The sequence below is a fragment of the Schistocerca serialis genome, chromosome 7 (assembly GCF_023864345.2).
Source record: "Schistocerca serialis cubense isolate TAMUIC-IGC-003099 chromosome 7, iqSchSeri2.2, whole genome shotgun sequence".
NCBI lineage: Eukaryota > Metazoa > Arthropoda > Insecta > Orthoptera > Acrididae > Schistocerca > Schistocerca serialis.
In genome coordinates this window covers 44,278,557-44,304,152 of record NC_064644.1, presented here as the reverse complement: position 1 = coordinate 44,304,152, position 25,596 = coordinate 44,278,557, and the positions used below count along the sequence as shown (strand labels likewise).

Here is a 25,596-nt window from a genome sequence, read left to right as displayed (position 1 = left end):
AGCATGGGACTTTTCAAGCAGGTGGAGGTTCCTAAATGATGTGGGATGTGTGCAGTTGGTGACTGGGACGTCTGATACGTCCAGATACGAGTCTGACAGGTGACACCTAAGTACGCATCCTGTCTGATCACCAGCCTCTTTTCTTGTTCATTGTGCATTGCAATGGATTTGGGCAATTCCCGCAGGACAATTCGAAACCCCACACGCCCAGAATTGCTACAGAGTGGCTCACGGGGGCCCTACAGTTTCTTTGGCTCTTCAATGTATGTAATCCCATTGACAAAATAGTGAAATTTCGCGACTTTGATCCATGACACCTAAAAATAAAAGGCTTTGTGGCAAAGCGATCCAGCTCTCTTGCTTTGAGGAGCCATTTGTCTGCTAATAGGCACATAATCTCAGTATCTACGTACCTGATGCTAGTGGAATTGTCCCTCAATGGATCACAGGCGTGTCGACTTCATCAGGACAGGATATTTTTACTCAGGCGCTTCCTTGATAGCGTAGCAACCGTCGGTGGCCTCTTGTAGTTGTGTTTTGCTCCCATAGTTCCAAATAACACTTTCTGCGATACCTAGACAGAAATTACTTGGTGTGCTATAGTCTAAATCTTATTGACAATAATCTCAAATGAGAATGGTGCATCGTTCAGCATTTTACTCCGAATCTGAACACTTTTTTTGTCTACAATCGTGAAAATGGTTTAATGTAGAGACACACAAGTTTTGCACAAGCATGCGCGACAAATAAGAAAAGATATTCATTCGCCCTAACGGCAAAACCACTGCAGCCCGCGGAAGCGCCTGGAGTTAGACATCCCGGTGTGACAATGTTACGCGAAGGTCCGGCTTGTGCTGTGGTGGTGTGTACACGAACGCTCGGCTGGTGAGTGCATCGCAGCCGCTGCAAGGGCAAAAGCCAGAGGAAAATTGCTGCAACTGTGTCGTACGTCAGCCCGACACGCCTATGTCTGTGCTATAGCACTCCATGCTCAGTATCAACAAAATGAACTCTGTTCCAGGGTCTATTAGTAGACGACATGCTGCAACAGCTAGTACCACGAAGAACAGATGCGCACCAAGACCGAGGAAACGATGATCAAAAGTGTGCGACTGTTGAACAGAATGCAAAGGAAACTTAAACGTGAGGAGACTGGGTGCCTTTTTCGCTGAGATCCTTGAGAAAGTTGCTAAACACTGACGAATTATCTACAAAAGAAAGGAAAAACTCGTAGAAGCTCACTTGAGGAAAGATCAATTTGAGGTCCGGAGAAATTAGGAATATGTAACACAATATCGCTTTGGCACTTATCCTACAAGGTAGGTTAAAGCAAGGCAAACCTGCGTTTATATCTTTTGTAGAAGTAGAGCATGCTTTCGACAATTTTAATTTAAATACACTCAATGGATCACCAGTTTAGTATTGGAGGGCAGCGTGGAGGGTACAAATCGTAGAGGGAGGCCAAGAGATGAGAAGGATGTAGGTTGCAGTAGGTACTGGGAGATGAAGAAGCTTGCACAGGATAGAGTAGCATGGAGAGCTGCATCAAACCTTTCTCAGGACTGAAGACCATAACAACAACAACACTCTTTGGAATTCTGAAAGTAGCAGGGATCAAATAGAGGCAGCAAAAGGTTGTTAAAAGAGTCGAGGGCCATGAAAGGGAAGCGGTGGTTGAGAAGGGGATGAGACAACTTTGCAGTCTATCCTCGACGTTGTTCAATCTGTACATTGAGCAAGTAGTAAAGAGCACCAAGAAGAAATTTGGAAAGGGAATTAAAGTTCAGGGAGAAGCATACGTTGAGGTTTGTCGATGGCACTGTAAGTCTGCCAGAGATAGCAAAGGACTTGGAACAGCAGCTGAACGGATGTGTAATACCTTTAAGGGCTTACAAGTCAAACATCAATAAAAGTAAAACGGAGGCAATGGTATGCAATCGAATTAAATCAAGTGATATTGAGTAAATGAGATTAGGAAATGACAGTATACATACTAGATGAGTTTTGCCATTTTGACAGCAAAACGACTGTTCGAAGTATAGAAGATATAAAATGTAGATTAGCCGTAGAAAGAAGAGAGTTTCTGAAGAAGAGAAATTTGGTAACATCGAATACAAATTTAATATTAGGAATTGTTTTCTGAAGGTTTTTATATGGAGTATAGTCTTGTATGGAAGTGAAACTTCAATGAAAATCGGTTCAGACAATAATAAAATAGAAGCTTTAGAATTGTGGTGCTACTGAAGAGACAAGGAGATCGAGTAATTAATGAGGAGGTACTGAATCGAATTGGGGAAAAAGAAATTTATATCACAATTTTACTAAACGAAGTGATTGGCTCACAGGACAGATTCTGAGGCCGCACAGAATACACTAGCGTAGAGAACGACATCAAACAAGTCTTCAGGCTGAATACTGCATCATAATCAACAACTGCAACAGCATGGCTTCAGGATTGACTAACCTATAAGCGCACACTCCCGTGTTCTGCGTTTTGAGCTCTCAGCATGAAGATTTGTTTAGCTTTAGACATAATTTAAGAGACAGATATGAAAGCGTTGATGTTAGGTGAATCCACGCCGCATTTACATTATTTCATTTTCTGGTAATCGCTTTCAGATATGGCACTTCCGAAAGAGAATGTTATTATGGTGGCAGCGAAGGCAGCAATGAAGTACCTATTGCCCTATGCTGGGCACCAGTCGGCCGTGCAAACAAAACAACTTGTGTCAAACGTTCTGGTCTGAAGTTTGAGTGACTGGAACTGGGTACCAGAGAAGAAGATGATAATAAAAAATAAAAAAAAAACATGAAATGTGGCCAGATTAGTGGTCTCAAATTTTCTGCTATAATAATGCGTAGTCAGAACATACATCTACAAACACACTCCGCAAGCCACTTTCCGGTGCGTGGCGGAGGGTATCTTGTACCCCCACTAATCATTTCTTTTCTTGTTCCACTCGCAAATAGAGCCAGGGAGGAACGATTGTCTGTCTGCTTCTATACGAGCCTTAATTTCTTGTACCTAATGTCCATGGTCCTTATGCGAAATGTATGTTGGTGGCAGTAGAGTAGCTGTGAAGTCAGCTCCAGATGTCTGTTCTCTGAATTTACTGAATAGCGCTCCTCAGAAGGAACCCTCCAGGAATTCCCTTTTGAATTCCCGAAGCATCTCCGTAATACTTGCGTGCTGATAGGATCTACCGGAAACACATCTAGCAGCCCACCTCTGAACTGCTTCGATGTCTTCCTTTAATCCGACCTGATGCGGATCCCAAACACTCGAGTAGTACTCAAGAATCGGTCGCACTAGTGTTCTATATGTTGTCTCCTTTATATGTGGACCACTCTTCTCTAAAAATCTCCCGATAAACTGAAGTCGACCATTCACTTTACGCACTATAATCCTTACACGCTCTTTCCATTTCATATGGCTTTGCAACGTTACGCTTAAATATTTATTCGATCAGACCAAGTGATTCAGCACACTAGTAATGCTGTATTGGAACACTACGGGTTTGTTTACCCTACTCACCTGCATTATCTTAAATTATTGTACATTTAGAGCTAGCTGACATTCACCACAGAAACCAGAAATATTGTCAAAGCCTCCTTGTATCCTTCTACAGTCACTCAACGACCACAGCTTCCCATACACCACAGCATCACCAGCAAAGAGCCACAGACTGCTGGTTACCTTGTCTGTCAGATCATTTATTTCTGTAAAGAATAATAGCGATATCTTCACACTTCCCTAGGGCACTCCTGACGATACTCTTGTCTGTAATGAACACAAGCCTTCTTGCAGATTGTAGTTATATGTTCATCTCAGTTTAAATTTTACCCTTAGACTATTTTTTGAGGGACGGATTTTTAAGTATGTCACATTCAGGATGAAAGATGCTCCTGGGTGTCACGAAACCTCAGGCCAACGAGTCTTGAATCAGTTCGCTTGGGTTATGGCGTAATTCTGCTTTAACTATACATCTGTGTCGACTGTGTTTGTTCACGTGTCGGTACCGACATAACTGTCCACAAGCGACATCGCCAGCTCTTAAAACTGCACTGCCAGTGGTGTTCCCATCGACAATGCTGGCCTCGGGAGTGCATCACAAAGTCTTTTCATATAAGGCTGCATACACCAGCACGATGCACGCGTCTGTGTGTGGAGGCTCAGAGGAGAACGAGCGTTGCCAGAATCCATTCCTCACCGTAACAAGGGTCTGGCCCCTGGCGTGATGGTGTGGGATGCCAGTGAACACACAACACAATCACCTCTCGTCCTCATAAGTAGGCAGTTTGGGTGTTTCTAATGTGTTAAGGCCAGTGACCGTATCGTATCTTCTATGTCTCCCAGACGTTATGTTTCAACAAGATAACGCGGGACCACATATTGCCCGTGCTGATGTGAGCCACCTCGATACAGAGGGTGTTCAACTGTTTCTCTGGACAGAACCTTGACCAGATCGCTCATCCGTTGACAACATTTGGTCATGAGTGGTTGACAGCCTGCACCGGACCACTTACTAGCCACTACCGTATGAGAGATGAACAGTGGCAACAGCTGAAGCAGATCACCGAAATTAAGCGGTGTCGGACGTGGCCGGCGCTTGGATGGGTGGCCATCCGGGCCGCCGTACGCTGTTGCCATTTTTCGGGGTGCACTCAGCCTCGTGATGCCAATTGAGGAGCTGCTCGACCGAATAGTAGCGGCTTCGGTCAAGAATGCCATCATAACGACCGGGAGAATGGTGTGCTGACCACACGCCCCTCCTATCCGCATCCTCAGCTGAGGATGACACGGCGGTCGGATGCTCTCGATAAGCCATTTGTGGCCTGAAGAGGCAGTGCTATCCTTCCAACACAGCTACGAATTTAATCATTCAGTCTTCCTAATACACTGTGCAAGCAATCTGTCCCAGCTTCGCACGGGCAGCAGAAGACTTGTTTGTATTACTTAATGATGCGCACAAACCTCCCTCGTGAAATACGTATCCATTAGCGGCGCCGCCCGGGGTGGCCGAGCGGTTCTAGGCGCTACAGTCTGGAGCCGCGCGACCGCTACGGTCGCAGGTTCGAATCCTGCCTCGGGCATGGATGTGTGTGATGTCATTAGGTTAGTTAGGTTTAAGTAGTTCTAAGTTCTAGGGGACTGATGACCACAGAAGTTAAGTCCCATAGTGCTCAGAGCCATTTTTGAACCATTAGCGGCAATAGTATCATAATCCATATAGTAATTCCTGAGATTAGCCTTCGCGAAGAGACGGAAAAACGCGGCAGAGGTTTTAATTTATAATATTCATAGATTCTCGTCTATGTTCGGTGTTCTGCTGATTTGCGGCGGCTCTTTAGTTTACTGCTTTTCCCACCAGATACCGCCTTCTCTGTATCTGGCCAGCTCGTAGGTCCCATCACTGCCATGAGCCGTCACTCCAAACGGCAATTAAATGTGAATACGACGGGGGGGGGGGGGGGGGGGGGAACCAACATGAAGAAGGCGCTGTGTGAGATCAACAAAAGTTGGTAGGTGTCGACGGTGGCGCTAGCAGCACCGCTATTTGGATGCAAATCTGGTTTAGTTTAAATACACGCTTTGACGGTCGTGAGCGTCAGTTAACTTTGAGACTGGACGTAGTGATGTCGGTCGAGAATGCCTTTCAGATGACGAAGGTGCAATTTTCAGCACCGCAGCAAGTTTGAACGAGGTCGTTTATAGGACTACGAAAAACTGGATACAACTTCCGCGATATTTCAGAAACACTTATCAGGAATGTAGCCGCTGCACATGACTGTTGGCAATTTACTTACTTTGCTTTTCCGTGTCCAGATCAAATTTTATTTTTCCAATAGTTAGCCACCGCTACGGCTTTGTCGTTGGCTTGTAGCAGGTCACTAAAACTGCTGGGCCCCGGCAGTAGTCGGCACATGAGCAGATGTGCCTCGTCTTGTACCTCTCCGCATCCGCAAAGAACGTCGTCATCGTTAGTCAGCAGTCCTCACTTGCACAGATTAGTTTTGCATCTGGGTACACCAGCCCTCAGCCTATTTAGTGTTCTCCACACTGTATAAGGAAGTTTGTTTCCAGGTGCCATTTGCTCTTTTGGTATTACCTGCAGTGCGGTTTGTTCATTCTCCCATTTACGGACTCTATTATCTTCCTGTGAACCGTCAAGGATCTTGGTTCTTGCAATAAAGCTATTTCTAGACTTAAGCCTCCGAGCCTGAGTGATGTGCCCATTCAGTGGGTGTCGGGAATCTGTTTCTTTCTTTGTTCTGTCAGCGTCTGCTGCCACCTGCCTTCTGATCTTGGATGGGGCAATTCCAGCAAGTAGGTACAAATTACCCGTTGGTGTGGGTCTGAGACAGCCTGTAACAATTGGCATTGTCTCATTTACACTTACATCATCCTATTTAGTATGTGCAGATGCTTCCCATACTGGCACTGCATAGTCTGCTGCAGAAACTCACGGAGCAAGTGCTGATGTTCTCAGTACTGATGGTTGAGCTCCCCATTCATAGTTTGTCAGCCTGCAGTTGATGTTATTCCTGGAGCAGACTTTAGCCTTGGTGTTTTGGCAATGCTGCTCGAAGGAAAGCGTTCTGTCACGTACAACCCCAAGGTATTTAGGTGTTGGACAGTGCTTTAGCTTCTTAGCTTGCCATGTAATGTCGAGCTCAACTCTGTCAATGGTGTCACGGGAAGGTACGGTCGCAAGAAGACCGGGCTCTGTCCGTACAGCCAGGCAGCACTGACAAGAGGGAAGACGATCGTGTTCGGCGGACGGCTGTGGCTCACCGTACCGTGCCCCCACCAGCAACTCGAGCAGCAGTCGGCACCCCAGTGACACAATGAACTGCTTCAAACCCGTTACTTCAAGGACAGATCCGAACCAGACGCCCTGTAGTGTGCCGTGCATTCTACTCCACCGAAACAACCGCTGTTTGCGACTTCAGTGGTGTCAAGTGAGGGCTCATTGGACGGCGGAATTGGTTTTTTTTCTGTGTGTGTTTTCTGATGAAAGCCGATTCTGCATCGGTGACACTGATGGTTGTGTATTGGTTAGGAGGAAACCAGTAGTTCAGCCAGTTTCGTCGAAATATTTAGAAATCACATACACTACTGGCCATTAAAATTGCTTCACCAAGAAGAAATGCAGATGATAAACGGGTATTCATTGGACAAATATATTATACTAGAACTGACATATGATTACATTCTCACGAAATTTGGGTGCATAGATCTTGAGAAATCAGTACCCAGAACAACCACCCTGGCCGTAATAACGGCCTTGATACGCCTGGGCATTGACTCAAACACAGCTTGGATGGCGTGTACAGGTACAGCTGCCCACGCAGCTTCACCACGACAGTTCATCAAGAGTAGTGACTGGAGTATTGTGACGAGCCAGTTACTCGACCACCATTGACCAGACGATTTCAATTGGTGAGAGATCTGGAGAATGTGCTGATCGAACATTTTCTGTATCCAGAAAGGCCCGTACAGGACCTGCAGCATGCGGTGGTGCATTATCCTGCTGAAATGTAGGGTTTCGCAGGGATCGAATGAAGGGTACAGCCACGGGTCGTAACACATCTGAAATGTAACGCCCACTGTTCAAAGTGCCGTCAATGCGAACAAGAGGTGACCCAGACGTGTAAGCAATGGCACCCCATACCATCCCGCCAGTATGGCGATGACGAATACACGCTGCCAATGTGCGTTCACCGCGATGTCCCCAATCACGAATGCGACCATCATGATGCTGTACACATAACCTGGATTCACACGAAAAAATGACGTTTTGCCATTCGTGCACCCAGATTCGTCGTTGAGTACACCATCGCAGGCGCTCTTGTTTGTGATGCAGCGTCAAGGGTAACGGCAGCCATGGTCTCCGTGCTTATAGTCCGTGTTGCTGCAAACGTCGTCGAACTGTTCGTGCAGATGGTTGTTGTCTTGCAGACGTCCCCATCTGTTGACTCACCGATCGAGACGTGGCTGCACGATCCGTTACAGCCATGCGGATAAGATGCCTGTCACCTCGACTGCTAGTCGTTGGGATCCAGCACGGCGTTCCGTTTTACCCTCCTGAACCCACCGATTCCATATTCTGCTGTCATTGGATCTCGACCAACGCGAGCAGCAATGTCGCGATACGATAAACCGTAATCGCGATAGGCTACAACCCGACCTTTATCAAAGTCGGAAACGTGATGGTACGCATTTCTCTTTCTTACACGAGGCATCACAATAACGTTTCACCAGGCAACGCCGGTCAACTGCTGTTTGTGTATGAGAAATCGGTTGGAAACTTTCGTTATGTCAGCACATCGTAGGTGTCGCCACCGGCGTCAACCTTGTGTGAATGCTCTGAAAAGCTAATCATTTGCATATCACAGCATCTTCTTCCTGTCGGTTAAATTTCGCATCTGTAGCACGTCATCTTCGTGGTGTAGCAGTTTTAATGGCCAGTAGTGTACCTTCCTCCTGAATCAACCTAACTTCTAATCAAAAGCGAATCAGCCCGAACATACGGACACAAGCTGCAGAGGACTTCAACTTTTATATGAAGTGAAGTTCCGCACAGTAACTAAAATTTCGTTATTTGCTTTATTTCCTCATGCGCAATTGTATTGGCTAAGAGCGTACGTTTCATTTTCAGATCCATAGAGGCAACTTTTAATGTTTCTATAGGCGTTCGAGATGGCGAACATTCTCCAAATTGTAGTTGTATTTTCAGCCTAATTTTGGTTTTCATCCAAAATTAATCACAGAATCTTCCTTGAGGGGGAGTAATTTATGTTTGTCACATTGACGATGGTAGAAATTTCCGAAATTTAAGGCTAATGAGTCTAGAATCACAAGTATACCTTGGGTTTGAATGGACTGGGCTTTCCTTGTGTGCCCATATTGAGAACGCTTACAGGTCAGCTGTCCTCAGTTGAATCTGTTCAAGGGCCATCAACAAGGAATCGCTCTGGAGGCTTCGCTACTCTGTGGTGTGCGGTGTCGGGTGGCGGAGGGAAAGAGAAGAGCGTCGTGGTCGGCGGGTGGGCCGGCCACCAGATGGCAGCGCGTCATCTGCTGAGCGGAGAGGAGAGGAGAGTCTTCCCTGCTGCCAGAGACTCGCTTCAGGTTTCATATCGCGTCTCCGACACCGTTCGGCGTGGCTCTAATCTAGTGCCAAGTTACTCGCCAGCGTAAAGTTTGTGCGGTTGGCCGAAAGGAAAACATTTTGTTTTATAATTACTCCGAGCAGTAAATCGCCTTCTACAATGTTGTACTAAGGTTTCGGCCACCGTTGCAAGTGCCTTCATCCGGGTACGTGACACTAATCTAACAGTGTTACATTAATGCGCCGCCTTCACTCCTGGATTTGCAGTTCCCGAGTTGAAACACAATTCGGCTTATGTGTGTTATACGCTCGGAATGTAGAGAAAGTGAGCAGATTGTGGTCTTTATAGGCTAAATATAAACTAAAGCCTCGTTGAGCTTCCAAACTGACTTGCCACTGCAAATGCCATCTAGTGGCAGCTTACAAGCTCGTCAGTCTGTCCCGTATAATCTGAAGAGCCGAAGAAACGGGTACAGCTGCCTAATGTCGTGTAGGGCCCCCGCGAGCACGCAGAAGTGCCGCAACACGACGTGGCATGGACTCGACTTATGTCTGAAATAGTGCTGGAGGGAATTGATACCATGAATCCCGCACGGCTGTCTATAAATCCGTACGAGTGGGTGGAGCTCTGTTCTGAGTAGAAGTTCCAAGGCATCTCAGATACGCTCATAAAATTCGTGTCTGAGGAGTTTAACGACCAGCGAAAGTCTTTGAACTCAGAAGAGTGTTCCTGGAGCCATTCTGTAGCAATTCTGGACATTTAGGGTATCGCATTGTCCTACTGGAATTGCCCTAGTCCGTCGGAATGCACAATGGACATAAATGGATGCAGGTGATCAGACAGGATGCTTACGTACATGTCACCTGTCAGAGTCTGATCTTGACGTATCAGGGATCCAATATCACTCCAACTGCACGCGCCCCACACCATTACAGAGCCTCCACCAGCTTGAACAGTCCCCTGGTGACATGCTGGGTCCATGGATTCATGAGGTTGTCTCCATACCCGTACACGTCCATGTACTCAATACAATTTGAAACCAAACTCGTTCGACTAGGCAACATGTTTCCAGTCATCAGCAATCCAAAGTTGGTGTTGACGGGCCCAGGCGGGGCGTAAAGCTTTCTGCCGTGCAATCATCAAGAGTACCCGAGTGGGCCTTCGGCTCCGAAAGCCCATGTCGATGATGTTTCGTTCAATGGTTCGCACGCTGAAACTTGCTGATGGCCCAGCATTCAAATATGCAGCAATTTCTTCTGTCATTTCTGCCACGTTGAACGATTCTCTTCAGTCGTCGTTGGTCCCGTTTTTGCAGGATCTTTTTCCGGCCGCAGCGATGTCGGAGATTTGAGGTTTTATCGGATACCTGACATTCACGGTACACTCGTGAAATGGTCGTACGGGAAAATTCCTACGAGGGTAATCCCAAAAGTAAGGTCTCCTATATTTTTATAAGTACATAGACTGCTTATTTCTACAATGGTTTATATCTGTTTACAGCTTTAACATTAACTATTTTTCGACATAATCACGATTTCTGTCGATGCATTTTTGTAGATGCTGTGGCAGTTTTTGAATGCCCATGTCATAGCAGCTCGCCACCAACTGTTCAGAAAGTTACGAACCTCTTCTTTCACCTCGTCGTCGTAGCTGAATCGCTAGGACCACAATTAACGCTGACAGGTACTGTGAGGCTCTGAAAAAACTCAAACGGGCAATTCAGAACCGGAGAAGAGGAATGTTGAGGAAGGGCGTACACATTCTCCATGACAACGCCCGCCCACATACCGCTCGGCAAACCGTTGCTCTCCTACAGCAGTTTTAGTGGAACATAATCACCCGCCCACCCTATAGTCCTGACTTGGCGCCCAGTGACTATCACCTGTTCCCTAGGTTAAGAGAACATTTTGCCCCAAAGCGAGTCAGCTCCGACGACGAGGTGAAAGAAGAGGTTCGTAACTTTCTGAGCAGCATGGCAGCGAGCTACTATGACATGGGCATACAAAAACTGCTACAGCGTCTACAAAAATGCATCGACAGAAATGGTGATTATGTCGAAAAATAGCTAAATGTTCAAGCTGTAAACTGATGTAAACCATTGTAGAAATAAACAGATCTATGTACTTATAAAAAAATAAGAGACCTTAGTTTTAGGATCACCCTCGTACTTCATCGTTACCTCGGATTTGCTGTGTCCCATCGCTCGTCTGCCGACTATAACCCAACGTTCAAACTCACTTAAATCTTTATTACCTGCTATTGTAGCAGCAGTAACCGATCTAACTACTGCGTACAGACGCTTTTTGTCTTATATAGGCGTTGCCGACCGCAGCGCCTTATTCTCCCTGTTTACATATCTCTGTATTTGAATAAACATGCCTCTACCAGTTTCTTTCGCACTTCAGTGTAAATATTTCGCCGGCCGGAGTGGCCGAGCGGTTAAAGGCGCTACAGTCTGGAACCGCACGACCGCTATGGTCGCAGGTTCGAATCCTGCCTCGAGCATGGATGTGTGTGATGTCCTTAGGTTAGGTAGGTTTAAGTAGTTCTAAGTTCTAGGGGACTTATGACCACAGCAGTTGAGTCCCATATAACAGAACGTTGTTCAACTAATGTGGACGTTTCAAGCAAACTTGCCATCCTGAAATGTATTTTTGAGGTTATAAACAAAACAAGGTTGATCCATCAGCTGATCAGAGCTCATCCCAGCAATGCCAACTTAAAGCCATAAAAGTACCAAACTTGACCTACTAACAGTTTTTTTCCCAGACAATTTGTCTCTTTAATTATTGAATGATCCTCGTGCATAAGTCCTCACTTGGCCCCATCCGATTTTCATCTGTTTCCAAAACTTAGAGAACTTCACGTTCATAGCGATGAAGTACTTGTGGCTCCGTCAACAAAGTCAAACTTTGTACAGTGACAGTAGCGTTGGGAGAAATGTGTTCGTCGTCAGGGCGAATATGTTGACAACTACAATTGAAAGAAAACAGCCCTCAGTCACTGTTTTTAACGAATTAACCGGGTTTCAACACTGCTAGGACTGTCTTCCTCAGAATTTAAATCAAAGAATGGTCTATAACATGGTCACAGAATTATGACTAAAATCGTATGATACAAAGTACGGAATCATCTTGAAAGAATGGCAGTACTTATATGTCATTTATAAAATAATAAATATGCCAACCTGTAACCGCGAAGGATCGAGCAGCCCTTAGTCAAGTGGCTCGCCATCGCAGTTTTTTTATCTTAAATATCTTTGTGACTAATGCCCTTTTGGCATATTTATTATTTTATAAATGACATATAGGTAATGCCAGTCTTTCACGATGATTCCGTAGTTATACTCTGTATTATACGTTTTTAGCCATAATTCTGTGACCATGTTATAGACCATTCTTTGATGACAGTCCTACCAGTGTTGAAACCCGATTAATTCGTTAAAAATAGTGACCGAGGGCTGTTTTCTTTCAATTGTAACTATTCACGGTCTCTGAACGTGCAGCCATTTAAAAATTTTGTTGACAGTTGTTTTATTTAAATATCTTTATGAGTTTCCACTTAGATTCGGAGGCGTTACTTCTCAGCATGCCCCTAATACTTCTTAAACCAACTGCGTGACACATGTACGTCTAGAATTTTCTGATGACTACTTAGCGAATGGTATATTTCTCTGAAAGTTTGGCCAGTGTGCTGTACTAAGAACTGCTGTAAACAAATTATATGAAAGCATTTATATACATTATTGTAGGCAGGAGGGCCAATTATCCTCACATCAGCATCGACCATTTACGTGTACAATAGGCGGAACTCCTTCTTCTGTGAAACTTCCTGGTAGATTAAAACTGTGTGCCCGACCGAGACTCGAACTCGGGACCTTTGCCTTTCGCGGGCAAGTGCTCTACCATCTGAGCTACCGAAGCACGACTCACGCCCGGTACTCACAGACTTTACTTTTGCCAGTACCTCGTCTCCTACCTTCTAAACTTTACAGAAGCTCTCCCGCGAACCTTGCAGAAGGTAGGAGACGAGATATTGGCAGAAGTAAAGCTGTGAGTACCGGGCGTGAGCGTGCTTCGGTAGCTCAGATGGTAGATCACTTGCCCGCGAAAGGCAAAGGTCCCGAGTTCGAGTCTCAGTCGGGCACACAGTTTTAATCTGCCAGGAAGTTTCATATCAGCGCAGACTCCGCTGCAGAGTGAAAATCTCATTCTGGAATCCTTCTTCTGTGCTCGTCACCAGTCATCTAAGACAGCCATTCCGGTGGCCCAGTTCCGCGCGAGACGCGGTTTATTGACGTCGGTCGTAATGGCGGAACGTTTAGGTCACTTAGCTAAGAGCTTAGTGTCGGATGTAGTGAGGACGACATTTTTATCAGCGCCTCTCGGCGTGGAAGCGGCGGCATTGTGTGCGGTTGACAAGTAGGCTGCGCGATTCGAGGTGGCAGCTCGGCCGGGCTCCGCCCTCAAAGCGCGGCGCCGCCTTTGTGGCAGCTTATACCTGTGGGGCCAGCTGTCAGCACACACCACAGACACCCCGTCCCCTGTAATCTCCACACGCCGGCTGGCCACCTCCGAGGGCAGTTTCTCGGGGGCCGAGGTGCGCTGCGAATCAGACCCGCCATTCACGCGGAGTGGATCATCGCTGCACGAAAAGTAACACGGCCTCTGATTTTACACGGGTTTTAACGCCACATGTTGCCTGGCTAAATTTTCGCGCTTGTCACTAACACAAGAGTCATAGCTAAAGCAGGTGGCAGTCTACGCTTATCGGTAGAATACTCGAAAAACGCAGACAGCATACAAACACTCTGTCTAGAAAATTAGTCACGTTTGTGGGATCCGTACCAAATAGGCGTAACAGGGAGGGGATGCTGGGCGTATACGAAGATGGGCAGCACGTAAGATCACACGTTTATTGGAACCACGGAACAGCGTCACGGGAATGCTGAGACTCTTAGCAGGTGCTTGTAGGCAGACACCAACCATGCTGCAAAAGCTTCTGTAAAAAGTTTCAAGAACCTTAGTGTTGAGAGGTGAAAGAAGAAATTTTCATGACCAGTACGTATCCTTATCTCCAGACATCTACACCTATATTCTGCAAGTTCTCTTACGGTGCGTGACGGAAGGTACTTTGCGTAACAGTGTCATTTCCACCCTGTCCTGTTCCAGTCACGACTGCTTCGCGGGAAGAACGACTGCTGTAAGCCTCCGTGTGGGCTCAAATCTCTCTAATTTTATCTGCATGGTATATCTGAGAGATACACGTAGGGAGAAATAACACATCGGTAGACTCTTCTAGGAGCGTACGCTCTCGGAACTTTGACAGTAAACATCGCCGTGATGTAGGAGGCTTCCCACAAAGGTAACCGGGTATCTCTGAGACGGTGTGGCGTCCGGTGCAGTGTCGATGTCAGGCGTGTCTCGATGCATCTGGAAAAAACTTCGAACATCTCCTGCAGTAGGCGTCCATTTATAGCATGTGACTGAACAGCTGCAAAGTCATTTAGCGTGCCCGTATTGCCTTTACGACACTCGGTTCCTCTGTGATTACTGATCCTTGCATGCCCGATGTGTCACGTCTGTTTGTAAACATTTTTTTTAATCACTCTGTATATTGTGAAAAGCGTTGGTCCTATAACAATTCCTTGGGGTACGCCCGAAATTATTTTTATTCGTGAAGATTCCTCTCCGCTGAGGATTACATGTTGTGTTCTATTTACTAGAAAGTTTTCGGTCCAATCATGCAGCTGATGTCATATTACGAATGCTCGTAATTTTTTTCATTAGGTGGCAAAGCGGATCTGCATGGAACGCCTTCCGGAAGTCAAGGAACACGGCATGAACCCCGACGTCATCAGTATCTATTGTTTTATGGGTCTCGTGAACAATGCGCTAATATTCTGCGTTAAAAAACATTAAAAAAAATTCTGCAGGACCTCCTCCTTACTAACATATTCGGTTGAAATAGTCCGTGTGCGGTTACCAGCTCTTATTCTCTGCCGTAACACATCGTAATCAACAATCCATAGTAATCACCTTGCCCTCGGTTACTCTTCGACTTTCTCTTAAAGCAGAACAATTATTATTTAGCAAACAAGATGCCAGTGTGCCCCTCAGCCTTGCACCAAACTACGCAGTATGACTTGTACTTGGAAAATTATCCTCCCATCTACTGAGAGGTTTTCTTGCATTCCGTTGTTTTATTGGCTTACACTCGAGCAAAATATTGATATTTTCTTACTGTCCATTTACTCATTATATTCTTTTCACTGTATTTTTTGTCTGGTATGCTATCTTTTATACTGAAAGTTTACTGTTCCTTTCTGTTATTATTAGGACGACTACTTTTTTTTTATTCAGGCGTGAATAGCATGTGAAACCGCATTCCGACAGCCTGTTATGGAGTTGTCACTGCCGTATGTTAGTACAACCATTACCATCATCTTGTAGAACTTTTGGCTAATTATGGGTTTTTCCCTTGTAATGTCCTGTTGATTACACTATAGATTCAAAGTTTTCTTCGATTATTATTCTCTCGCAGTAAGATATTATGTGTTAAAGTAACTGCAACTGTCCATATGTTCTAAAATTTTATAAAATATAGAGCCCAACGCCTTGGTTTTCGCTACAGATATCTTTAGGTTACAATCTTTGACCATTTATTCCACATTAATCGAAAAACCAATTATTCGAACAACAATACTAGTAACGAGAAGTGATTTTTACAGAAAACATCCAATGTAACGAAAAATGAAAATTATCGACACCGATTTTGGACAGTTCATTTTTCTGAAAGGTAAAACTGTCATCAACCTGAAGGGCGATCTGTACACCGTAGTGCTTCGCCAGGCGTGGCCCTGCTGGAGGCGGTACGCCGCACCTTCCTCTGACCTCTGAACTGACTTACCCAGACATTTTAAGGGGACCTACAGTTTAACGTGGATTCAGAACCACGCTACAACTCGCCAGAGTTGGAAGAAATGAAAAGTGACAGATAAAAATCCTAGGACTGGACAGACATCGAACCCAAGGCCTTTGGATCCATAGTGTACTACTGCAAACAGTTTTAATAGCTTCCTTGATTTGGAAAACGACTGAGTGTTAAGGTAATGAGGATTTCCACCCATTTCCCTTCACAGATTCTGTCAAAGATTACATCTCTTTTACGCAGAATCCAAATGTAAATTCACTGAGATTGTGTTTGAGAGCATAATCCTCAAACGATGCTGGGTGAGCATCCACAAAAACATTTCTAACTTCTAGTATTTAGTGTGACCATTCCTCTAGCTCCTTTATATAGTCGTAATACTAATAAAATTTCTACTGTTTAACAAAGTATACAGCTGGTGTAGTGTTACTATTAATTACATAATTGTAACGGCTATGTTATACAGTTATCTTCTTTCACCACTTAGTATGCCCAATGAGGAGCGTCCTTCCCTCCACCAGGAAGGTGGGAGGATGTCTACTTCATAGCTGACCCCCACCATTGCTATAATTCACTAGTAACCCTGTCCGTAATTAGTGACAAACGAAATTATCTTCAGCAGATAATCGCTATGAGTACAAAACAATACAATCCACTTCTCCTTTCAGGCTGGTCTATCCTGATACTTTAACAACTCGTACTTTGACCTAGCTGTGTGAAATATAAGACGAAATCTCAATCTGTAGTACTGTAGGAGGTCATGTGACCATTCAACGCCGACTTAATTGTAGCAGAGAACTGTTGTGTGAGTGCCAGTAGGTTGTATGGAATAGGTGTAGTAAGAAGGGTCAACAGGGAATCGCGACAAAAAAAAAATGGCTCTGAGCACTATGGGACTTAACATCTTAGGTCATCAGTCCCCTAGAACTTAGAACTACTTAAACCTAACTAACCTAAGGACATCACACACATCCATGCCCGAGGCAGGATTCGAACCTGCGACCGTAGCAGTCCCACGGTTCCGGACTGCAGCGCCTAGAACCGCAAGACCACCGCGGCCGGCTAGGAATCGCGACAGAATGGCAGAAAGTAGGTACTGTTTTGGAGGAGGCCACAACCAACCCGCGGATTTGTTGGTGTACCAGCAAAAACTCTCTTCCGCGTCCACAAGGAATGGCGTGCCACTCGAATCCATGTAACACGGCGTAATACGGTGGTTGTAAAAAGATTCCAGCCGACAGACGCGAAACGACTGTCATCGACTGTCAGTGACTATCGGTTTCAAATCCGACAGGAATAGCTGCTGTCGGTGGATTTGGGTCCATCTTAATCAATTTCCGAGCAAACATTTTGAAGGGAACTGTGTGTTAAAGACATCTGAAGTACGTACCTCGTAAATGGCCATTGTGAACAGCGATACATAAAACTTAACGCCTTCAGTGGGCCACGCAACGCAGAAACTAACTGCAGGCGTGTAGTGTGATCAGATGAGCTGCAAGATAGCATCTTTCCAAATAACGCTAGGTGTCTAGTACACCGACCGTCTAATTAGTCGTTTAACCCGCGGTCTGTGGAGATAGTAATTCAGGTCAGAGATAGTTCTATGATGTTCTTAGTGTGTTTTCGTAGCGTGATGAGGGTCCACTCATTCGGGTTACCGTGAACATGAATCAGGATTTTTATTTCAACTTCCTAGTTGAAAAACGGTTATTGCTTCTCATGATAGTATGATGACGCGACGCCCAAGATAACAGCCATTCGCACAGGGTTGTGCTCTTACTTTCCTGCTTTGACGAACACTCGGCCACCCTACCACACATCGACTGGCCAGCTAAATTAACCTTTCCTAATTCCATGCAAAATGTCGTGAGCTCTTGCAACAGGGAGGGGAACGTAGCAATCTGCGTTCTGTAAGATGGTAGACCTGTGAAAGATAATTATGAACGAAAGCCGACAGCTGATTATGAAACACCTCAGGAAATTTGAAGTCTCTCTTCCTCGCCGAAATGAGGGCATTATCAAAGATAGAGCCGGCGTTACACGGTATTAGTGTACTGTCTTCCCGGGGTGACTAATTCTTTGTCCGGCGTGCTTGTTTTCCATGCTGCTGCCGGACATTAAATAACACTCGTCCATCGAGGGACACTCCGTAACAGTGGACACTGGACCACCAAGCAAACTGTGCGTGAACGACAAATCGAAGTTTAGCAGAGCTGCTAAGTCACTCGGACCTTAGCTAAATTACTGGCCTAGTGTGAACCAGCCTGAGGGCGCAATATATCGAGATTGCGGCCTCCTAGGGCGCAGCACGCAGTGTGCAGCCGTCCTCATACAATGCGTGTAAGCGAAATCCCACGTGGACGTGCTTGAGTTCGACTCCCACTGAACGACTGCCGTGCGCGCTCGAATCTCTCTAATTTTACATTCGTGATCTCCTCGGGAGGTATAAGTAAGGGGAAGCAATATATTCGATACCTCATCCAGAAACGCACCCTCTCGAAACCTGGCGAGCAAACTACACCGCGATGCAGAGCGCCTCTCTTGCAGTCTGTCACTTGAGTTTGCTAAACATCTCCGTAACGCTATCACGCTTACCAAATAACCCTGTGACGAAACGCGCCGCTCTTCTTTGGATCTTCTCTATCTCCTCTGTGAACCCGACCTGGAACGGATCCAACACTGATGAGCAATACTCAAGTACAGGTGGAACGAGTGTTTTGTAAGCCACCTCCTTTGTTGATTGACTATATTTTCTAAGGACTTTCCCAATGAATCTCAGCCTGGCACCCGCCTTACCAACAATTAATTTTATACGATCATTCCACTTCAAATCGTTCCGTACGCGTACTCCCAGATATTTTACAGGAGTAACTGCTACCAGTGTTTGTTCCGCTATCATATAATCATACAATGAAGGATCCTTCTTTCTATGTCTCATTATGGACTGTAATCACAAAAATAACCGTGAAACACATACTGGGGTGTCTGAAAATACCACAAATCAAAAATTAGTCACGATTAATTCTAATTCTCGGGCTTTAGCTCGTTCTACAATCTACTGACATATGTTGGTTCTATCTCTGAAACGAGACTTCCCACAGTTATTGCTCCTTGCGGTTGAAATTATAACTTTAATACGATTTATTTCGTCTATTATGCATTAAATTCCCAATTAATTTTCTTCCTCGTTCCACACGAATGCCACCATCTTATTGTAAAGCATACTTAAAAAGTGGCAACCTTTTTATCCGTTACTCTGATACACTCAAAGACAAAAAAACAAAAAAAGACGACGCATCAACAAAGGAATTATCCGAATGGGATGGAAATCGGTAGATGTGAAGTGTATGTTCAAACAGACAAATGATTACAATTTCAGAAACACTGGATGATCTATTAAAGAGAAAGAGCTTCACAAACTGAGCAAGTCGATAACCCGTTGTCCACCTCTGGCTTAATGTAAGCAATTATTCGACTTTTCACTGAGTGATAGTGTTGTTGGATTTCCTCCTGGTGGATATCGTGCCAAATGCTGTCCAATTGGCACGTTAGATCGTCGAAATCCTGAGGTGGGTGGATGGTCCTACCCACAATGCTCCAAACGTTCTCAGTCGGTGAGACATCCGGTGACCTGCTGCCAAAATGGCGTTGGCAAGCATTAAGGCAAGCAGTAGAAACTCTCGCCGTATCCGGAAAGGCAGTATATTGCTGAAATGTAAATCCAGGACGGCTTGCCATCAAGGGCAACAAAACGTGGCGTAGAATATCTTCGACGTACCGCAGTGCTGTAGTGGTGCCGCGGAAGACAACCAAACCAGACCACCACTCCTGGTTGGCAGTGTGTGTGGGAGGTGCCAGGTTGACATCCCACCGCTGCCCCGAACGTCTCCAGACACTCTTCGCTGGTCATCGGGTCCTGGAATCTCATTGACTGGAGTGGAATTATCTCCAGTGATGAGTCCCGCTTCGAGCTCAATACCTAAATAAAACGCTGCATTGGGTTCAGAGTACACTTATATTTTTGAACGACAGTACTTTCGTCTTTGACTGTCAGTTTTACATAAAACTCCCAGTAAATGTTTAAACGGTGTGTCTCAGAAGGGATGGTCAGTATTCAAGGATATGTCAGCAACGATTATTCGAAGCAAAAATGTCTAATAAACCAGCGCTTGAAACTGCATACCTCAAGGCTTAAGCACTATGAGAGCATCTTCGATACTGTGGAACAAATCTCGTCTAGTGTCGGCTCTTTGCTTTCCATATCTTTTGAGATGGTTTATACGAAAACAAGGAAAAACTGTCTAGTAAACTTGAGCTCTAAAGTGCATATCTCAACAGGTATTAGCACATGTTCATCTTCGCTTTTGTGAAACACACATCTTCCACCGAAAAAGTGCTTATCTAATATCATTCCCATCATATCTCTGAATATTTACCATTCCTCCTGCCACACCCTGTGTACGGTATCTATAAATACTGTATGGGAGCTCCTATTTTAAAGTAGTCCAAATAGAAAAGGAGTCTGTATGGTGTTTACGATTCCCACCTATTTTTCACGAACTGTCAAATTTCAAGCAGTGCTATACCTTGTTCTTGTGGCAATTTTTTAGTACATGACGTGATAATTCGAATAGAATCGATATTGTATCGAGCTCTACGACATACAGGGAAATTTCGAGCTCCTTTGGGCGCGAGTATCGTTTGCCCAGACGTATGTGCAGCTGGATGGTTTTAGTGGTGTCACAGGATGAAAAATCGGATGAGCCAGACTTTTGCAGCGTGGAGAGTAACGTGGCCACTGAGATGGAAAATGGCTTTCTACGTGATACGTAGAAGTTGAATTACGTCATTTACAAATAAAGAAATAATTTGGTAATATTTTTGTCATAACTTAGGTACTGTGAACATACGTAGTTTCAAAGCACAGCCACAGCTACAGTGAAGATCTCTCGAAAAGTTTCGTTTTTGGTGCGACTTCGTGTTACAAAAAAGCGTCCACAGCTCTTAATGTAGTGGTTAGCGTCGCTGCCTCCAAATCACTGGATACCGAGTTCGATTCCCGGCCAAGTCGGAGAATTCCTAAACTCGATGGCTGAGTGTCTGTGTTGCTCTCCTAACTTCATCTCATACCCTTTGACGCCCAAGTCGCCGAAACAGCGTCAAACATAAATACAGGGTCTGCTGACCAGTAATGTCATACGATCATTTCATTACAAAAAGACTAGATATAACGTATCGGTTCCTAACCGTTTTTCGTATATGTATGATGCTTTACGTGCTACGATTTGCTAGTTCTGAACGAATGCCGTTTCAATGTGGAGGCGTATTGAGTATTTATGAAAACCTTGTCGATTTTCTTGCGGTTTGTTATATTAAGTGTAAAGCAATGACACATCTCCGCTAAAGCTGTTAGTATACTGAGAGATCACACAGAAGGACTAAAATATCATGTGTCAACTGTATTATGGTGGATAGAGACGTATACTGTGAACTGATAGGTTGTCAATTCTGTCCTGTTTCTCCAAAATTCTCCAATTCACCTTCACATTTTTAAAAGTTTGTGGAGCCTTCTCGTTACTTTAACGGAAGTGTGAGAAAGAATCTTCAGCGTGATATACAAATGAGAGCGCTCTCCGCTCAATAACAGGGTTAAGGTAGCTGTTACACGAGCTCCCGTTTTCGTAAACAAATTGCGTGGTTTGGCCAATGGGTGTAGTAGGCAGCCGGCCAAGGTGGCCGTGCGGTTCTAGGCGCTTCAGTCCGCAACCGCGAGACTGCTACGGTCGCAGGTTCGAATCCTGCCTCGGGCATGGATGTGCGTGGTGTCCTTAGGTTAGTTAGGTTTAAGTAGTTCTAAGTTCTAGGGGACTGATGGCCACAGATGTTAAGTCCCATAGTACTCAGAGCTATTTTTTTGTAGTAGCCAGAAACTGCCAGTGGAAAGCGCTTGGGCGAAAATCACGCGCAGGTGCACTTTCCGCGTGACGTGCCAGCTCGTTTCCAAGCGTGGACCAGCCACGTTGCAAACCACATTTGGCGTTCTTCGCGTTGTCAAACACGCCCCGTGTGAGAGTGGCATAAACAGCGAGTGGCTTCCTCACAGCTGCACTGTATCAGCACCACGAAGACTGCGAGAGATGTAGCAGGTTGCCTGTGGTTGGAAAATTATGTACAGGGGCCCGTGTCATGTCATGTACTACCTACACTACTGGCTATTTAAATTGCTACACCACGAAGATGACGTGCTGCAGACGCGAAATTTAACCGACAGGAAGAAGATGCTGTGATATGCAAATGATTAGCTTTTCAGAGCATTCACACAAGGTTGGCGCCGGTGGCGACACCTACAACGTGCTGACATGAGGAAAGTTTCCAACCGATTTCTCATACACAAACAGCAGTTGACCGGCGTTGCATGGTGAAACGTTGTTGTGGTGCCTCGTGTAAGGAGGAGAAATGCGTACCATCACGTTTCCGACTTTTATAAAGGTCGGATTGTAGCCTACCGCGATTGCGGTTTATCGTATCGAGACATTGCTGCTCGCATTGGTCGAGATCCAGTGACGGTTAGCAGAATATGGAATCAGTAGGGTAATACGGAACGCCGTGCTAGATCCCAACGGTCTCGTATCACTAGCAGTCGACATGACAGGCATCTTATCCGCATGGCTGTAACGGATCTTGGAGCCACGTTTCGATCCCCGAATCAACAGATGTGGACGTTTGCAAGACGACAACCATCTGCACGAACAGTTCGACGACGTTTGCAGCAGCATGGACTATCAGCTCGGAGACCATGGCTGCGGTTACCCTCGACGCTGCATCACAGACAGGAGCGCCTGCGATGGTGTACTCAACAACGAACCTGGATGCACGAATGGCAAAACGTCATTTTTTCTGATGAATCCGGCTTCTGTTTACAGCATCATGATGGTCGCAGCCGTGTTTGGCGACTTCGCGGTGAGCGCACGTTGGAAGCGTGTATTCGTCATCGCCATACTGTCGTATCACCCAGCGTGATGGTATGGCGTACGATTGGTTACACGTCTAGGTCACCTCTTGTTCGCACTGACGGCACTTTGAACAGTGATCGTTACATTTCAGATGTGTTACGACCCGTGGTTCTACCCTTCATTCGATCCCTGCGAAACCCTACATTTCAGCAGGATAATGCACGACCGCATGTTGCAGGTCCTGTACGGGCCTTTCTGAATAGAGAAAATGTTCGACTGCTGCCCTGGCCAGAACATTGTACAGATCTCTCTCCAATTGAAAACGTCTGGTCAATGGTGGCCGAGCAACTGGCTCGGCACAATACGCCAGTCACTACTCTTGATGAACTGTGGTATCGTGTTGAAGCTGCATGAGCAGCTGTACCTGTATACGCCATGCAAGCTCTGTTTGACTCAATGCCCAGGCGTATCAAGGTCGTTATTACGGCCAGAGGTGGTTGTTCTGGGTACTGACTTCTCAGGATCTATACACCCAAATTGCGTGAGAGTGTAATCACATGTCAGTTCTAGTGCAATATATTTTTCCAATAAATACCCGTTTATCATCTGCGTTTCTTCTTGGTGTAACAATTGTAATGGCCAGTAGTGTAGTTTTCGAACGTGAACCGACCACGCTAGAAACAACGTTTGGCGTTCTTCACGTTGTGAAACATGCCCCGTGTGAGGGTGATGTGAGCAGCGAACGGCCACCACACAACGGGTCGTTCCACGGCTGCTTCCAGCTCGACGGAGGCTGCGAGGGCCGCGCAGGTTGGCAGACGGCTGCCGGACGCGGCGCATCCGGCGTCGACGCGCGCCCTTCCGGCGGGGGAGGGCCGCCCTCCGTCCTCATTTGACTCACAAATGGCGCGGCCCGGCGCCGGGGCGTCGCGACGCCACGCGTGCCCCCCACCCCCCCTCCTCCTCCCTCGCCACTCACTCCTGCCCACGGCGTGCGACGCGCGCTTCCGGCCGCGTTAGTGACACTTCGCGCCGCCACCCCGCCTCCGCAGCGTCCCCGCCGTGGCTGTAGTGCTGCGGCTCGGAGCGCCGGAGAACCCCAGTCTTACTCGGAGGGTCCCTCTTTACGTGAGCGAGGCGCAGCGTGTTCGCAGATCTCGTCGTGAAGCGACCACCACTATTCTGAGTGTCGCACAGCCGAGCCGAAGACATTCGCCGAGGACGTCGCTCACTAAAGTCAGCCTCACACTCGACGTTTTTCTCATCGTTAACCGCGACAGACCTGGTTCACACTGCGGGCTGTGCACACTTAGGAACGAGTTGGTGCAGCCTCATCACACAGCGACTGTTACCGCCTCTATCTGGTTCGCAAATCACACAGTTTGTTTACAAAAACGGACGTTAGTATATTTCATACCGTAGTCCTATACTACGCACTTTTCCTCCCTTGTCGGTATGCTAGTCATATTATTGTCTGTAAATACATAGCCGCGCAGGATTAGCCGAGCGGTCTAAGGCGCTGCAGTCATGGACTGTGCGTCTGGTCCCGGCGGAGGTTACAGTCCTCCCTCGGGCATGGGTGTGTGTGTGTTTGTCCTTAGGATAATTTAGGTTAAGTATTGTGTAAGCTTAGAGACTGATGACCTTAGAAGTTAAGTCCGATAAGATTTCACACAAATTTGAACATTTTTTGTAAATACATAAATAAAAATTTCAATATGCATGAATACTTTGTTAGATTTTGATCGGTTTTTAAGTTACTCTCGTAGGCGCCTATCATTTGCATACGTATCGAAACAAACGCCAACCATTTGCGTGAAAGAAATTTAATGTCTTAACCGGTTTGGGGCACTCTGTGCCCTTCTTCAGAAGGTTCTACCTATCGCTTTACTTGAGTGTCATAAAAAAAAAGTCTCTGAGCACTATGGGACTCAACTGCTGTGGTCATAAGTCCCCTAGAACTTAGAACTACTTAAACCTAACTAACCTAAGGACATCACACACATCCATGCCCGAGGCAGGATTCGAACCCGCGACCGCAGCGGTCGCGCGGTTCTAGACTGTAGCGCCCAGAACCGCTCGGCCACTCCGGCCGGCACTTGAGTGTCGACAATAAGCTGCATAAAGCTCAATTCTGTTGTCTTACGGTTCATAGTGCCTGTACCAAAATAGTGGAAGCCGAACTGGCATGATCTCTGCACTTGTTGTTCAGCTCTTTTATACCAGTTTTGTACATGCACTGTGAACGACATGACCAGGGCATTTTGGTTCAAATGGCTCTGAGCACTGTGGGACTTAACATCTTTGGTCATCAGTCCCCTAGAACTTAGAACTACTTAAACCTAACTAACCTAAGGACAGCACACAACACCCAGTCATCACGAGGCAGAGAAAATCCCTGACCCCGCCGAGAATCGAACCCGGGAACCTGCGCGTGCAGGGCATTTTCTGTATGCATCTTACTGCTGACGCTCGCAAATAATGTGATAGGTATAACCTTCTGAAGAAGAGCAGTAAGTGCCCGAAACCGGTTAAGACATTAAATTTCCTTTATGCAACTTTTTGCTGATTATTTCGACATATACAACTACAATTT

At 45.9% G+C, this 25,596-nt stretch overlaps 1 protein-coding gene across 1 annotated transcript in view; it reads left to right on the top strand.

Annotated features, from left to right (window-relative positions):
- LOC126412632 (paired box protein Pax-6-like) overlaps window positions 1-25,596 on the top strand; it is a 181,046-nt gene that overhangs the window by 23,766 nt on the left and 131,684 nt on the right. The window contains exon 2 of the mRNA XM_050082308.1: window positions 23,740-24,015. Coding sequence (XP_049938265.1) covers window positions 23,740-24,015 — 276 coding nt within the window. The remainder of the gene's footprint in view (window positions 1-23,739; window positions 24,016-25,596) is intronic.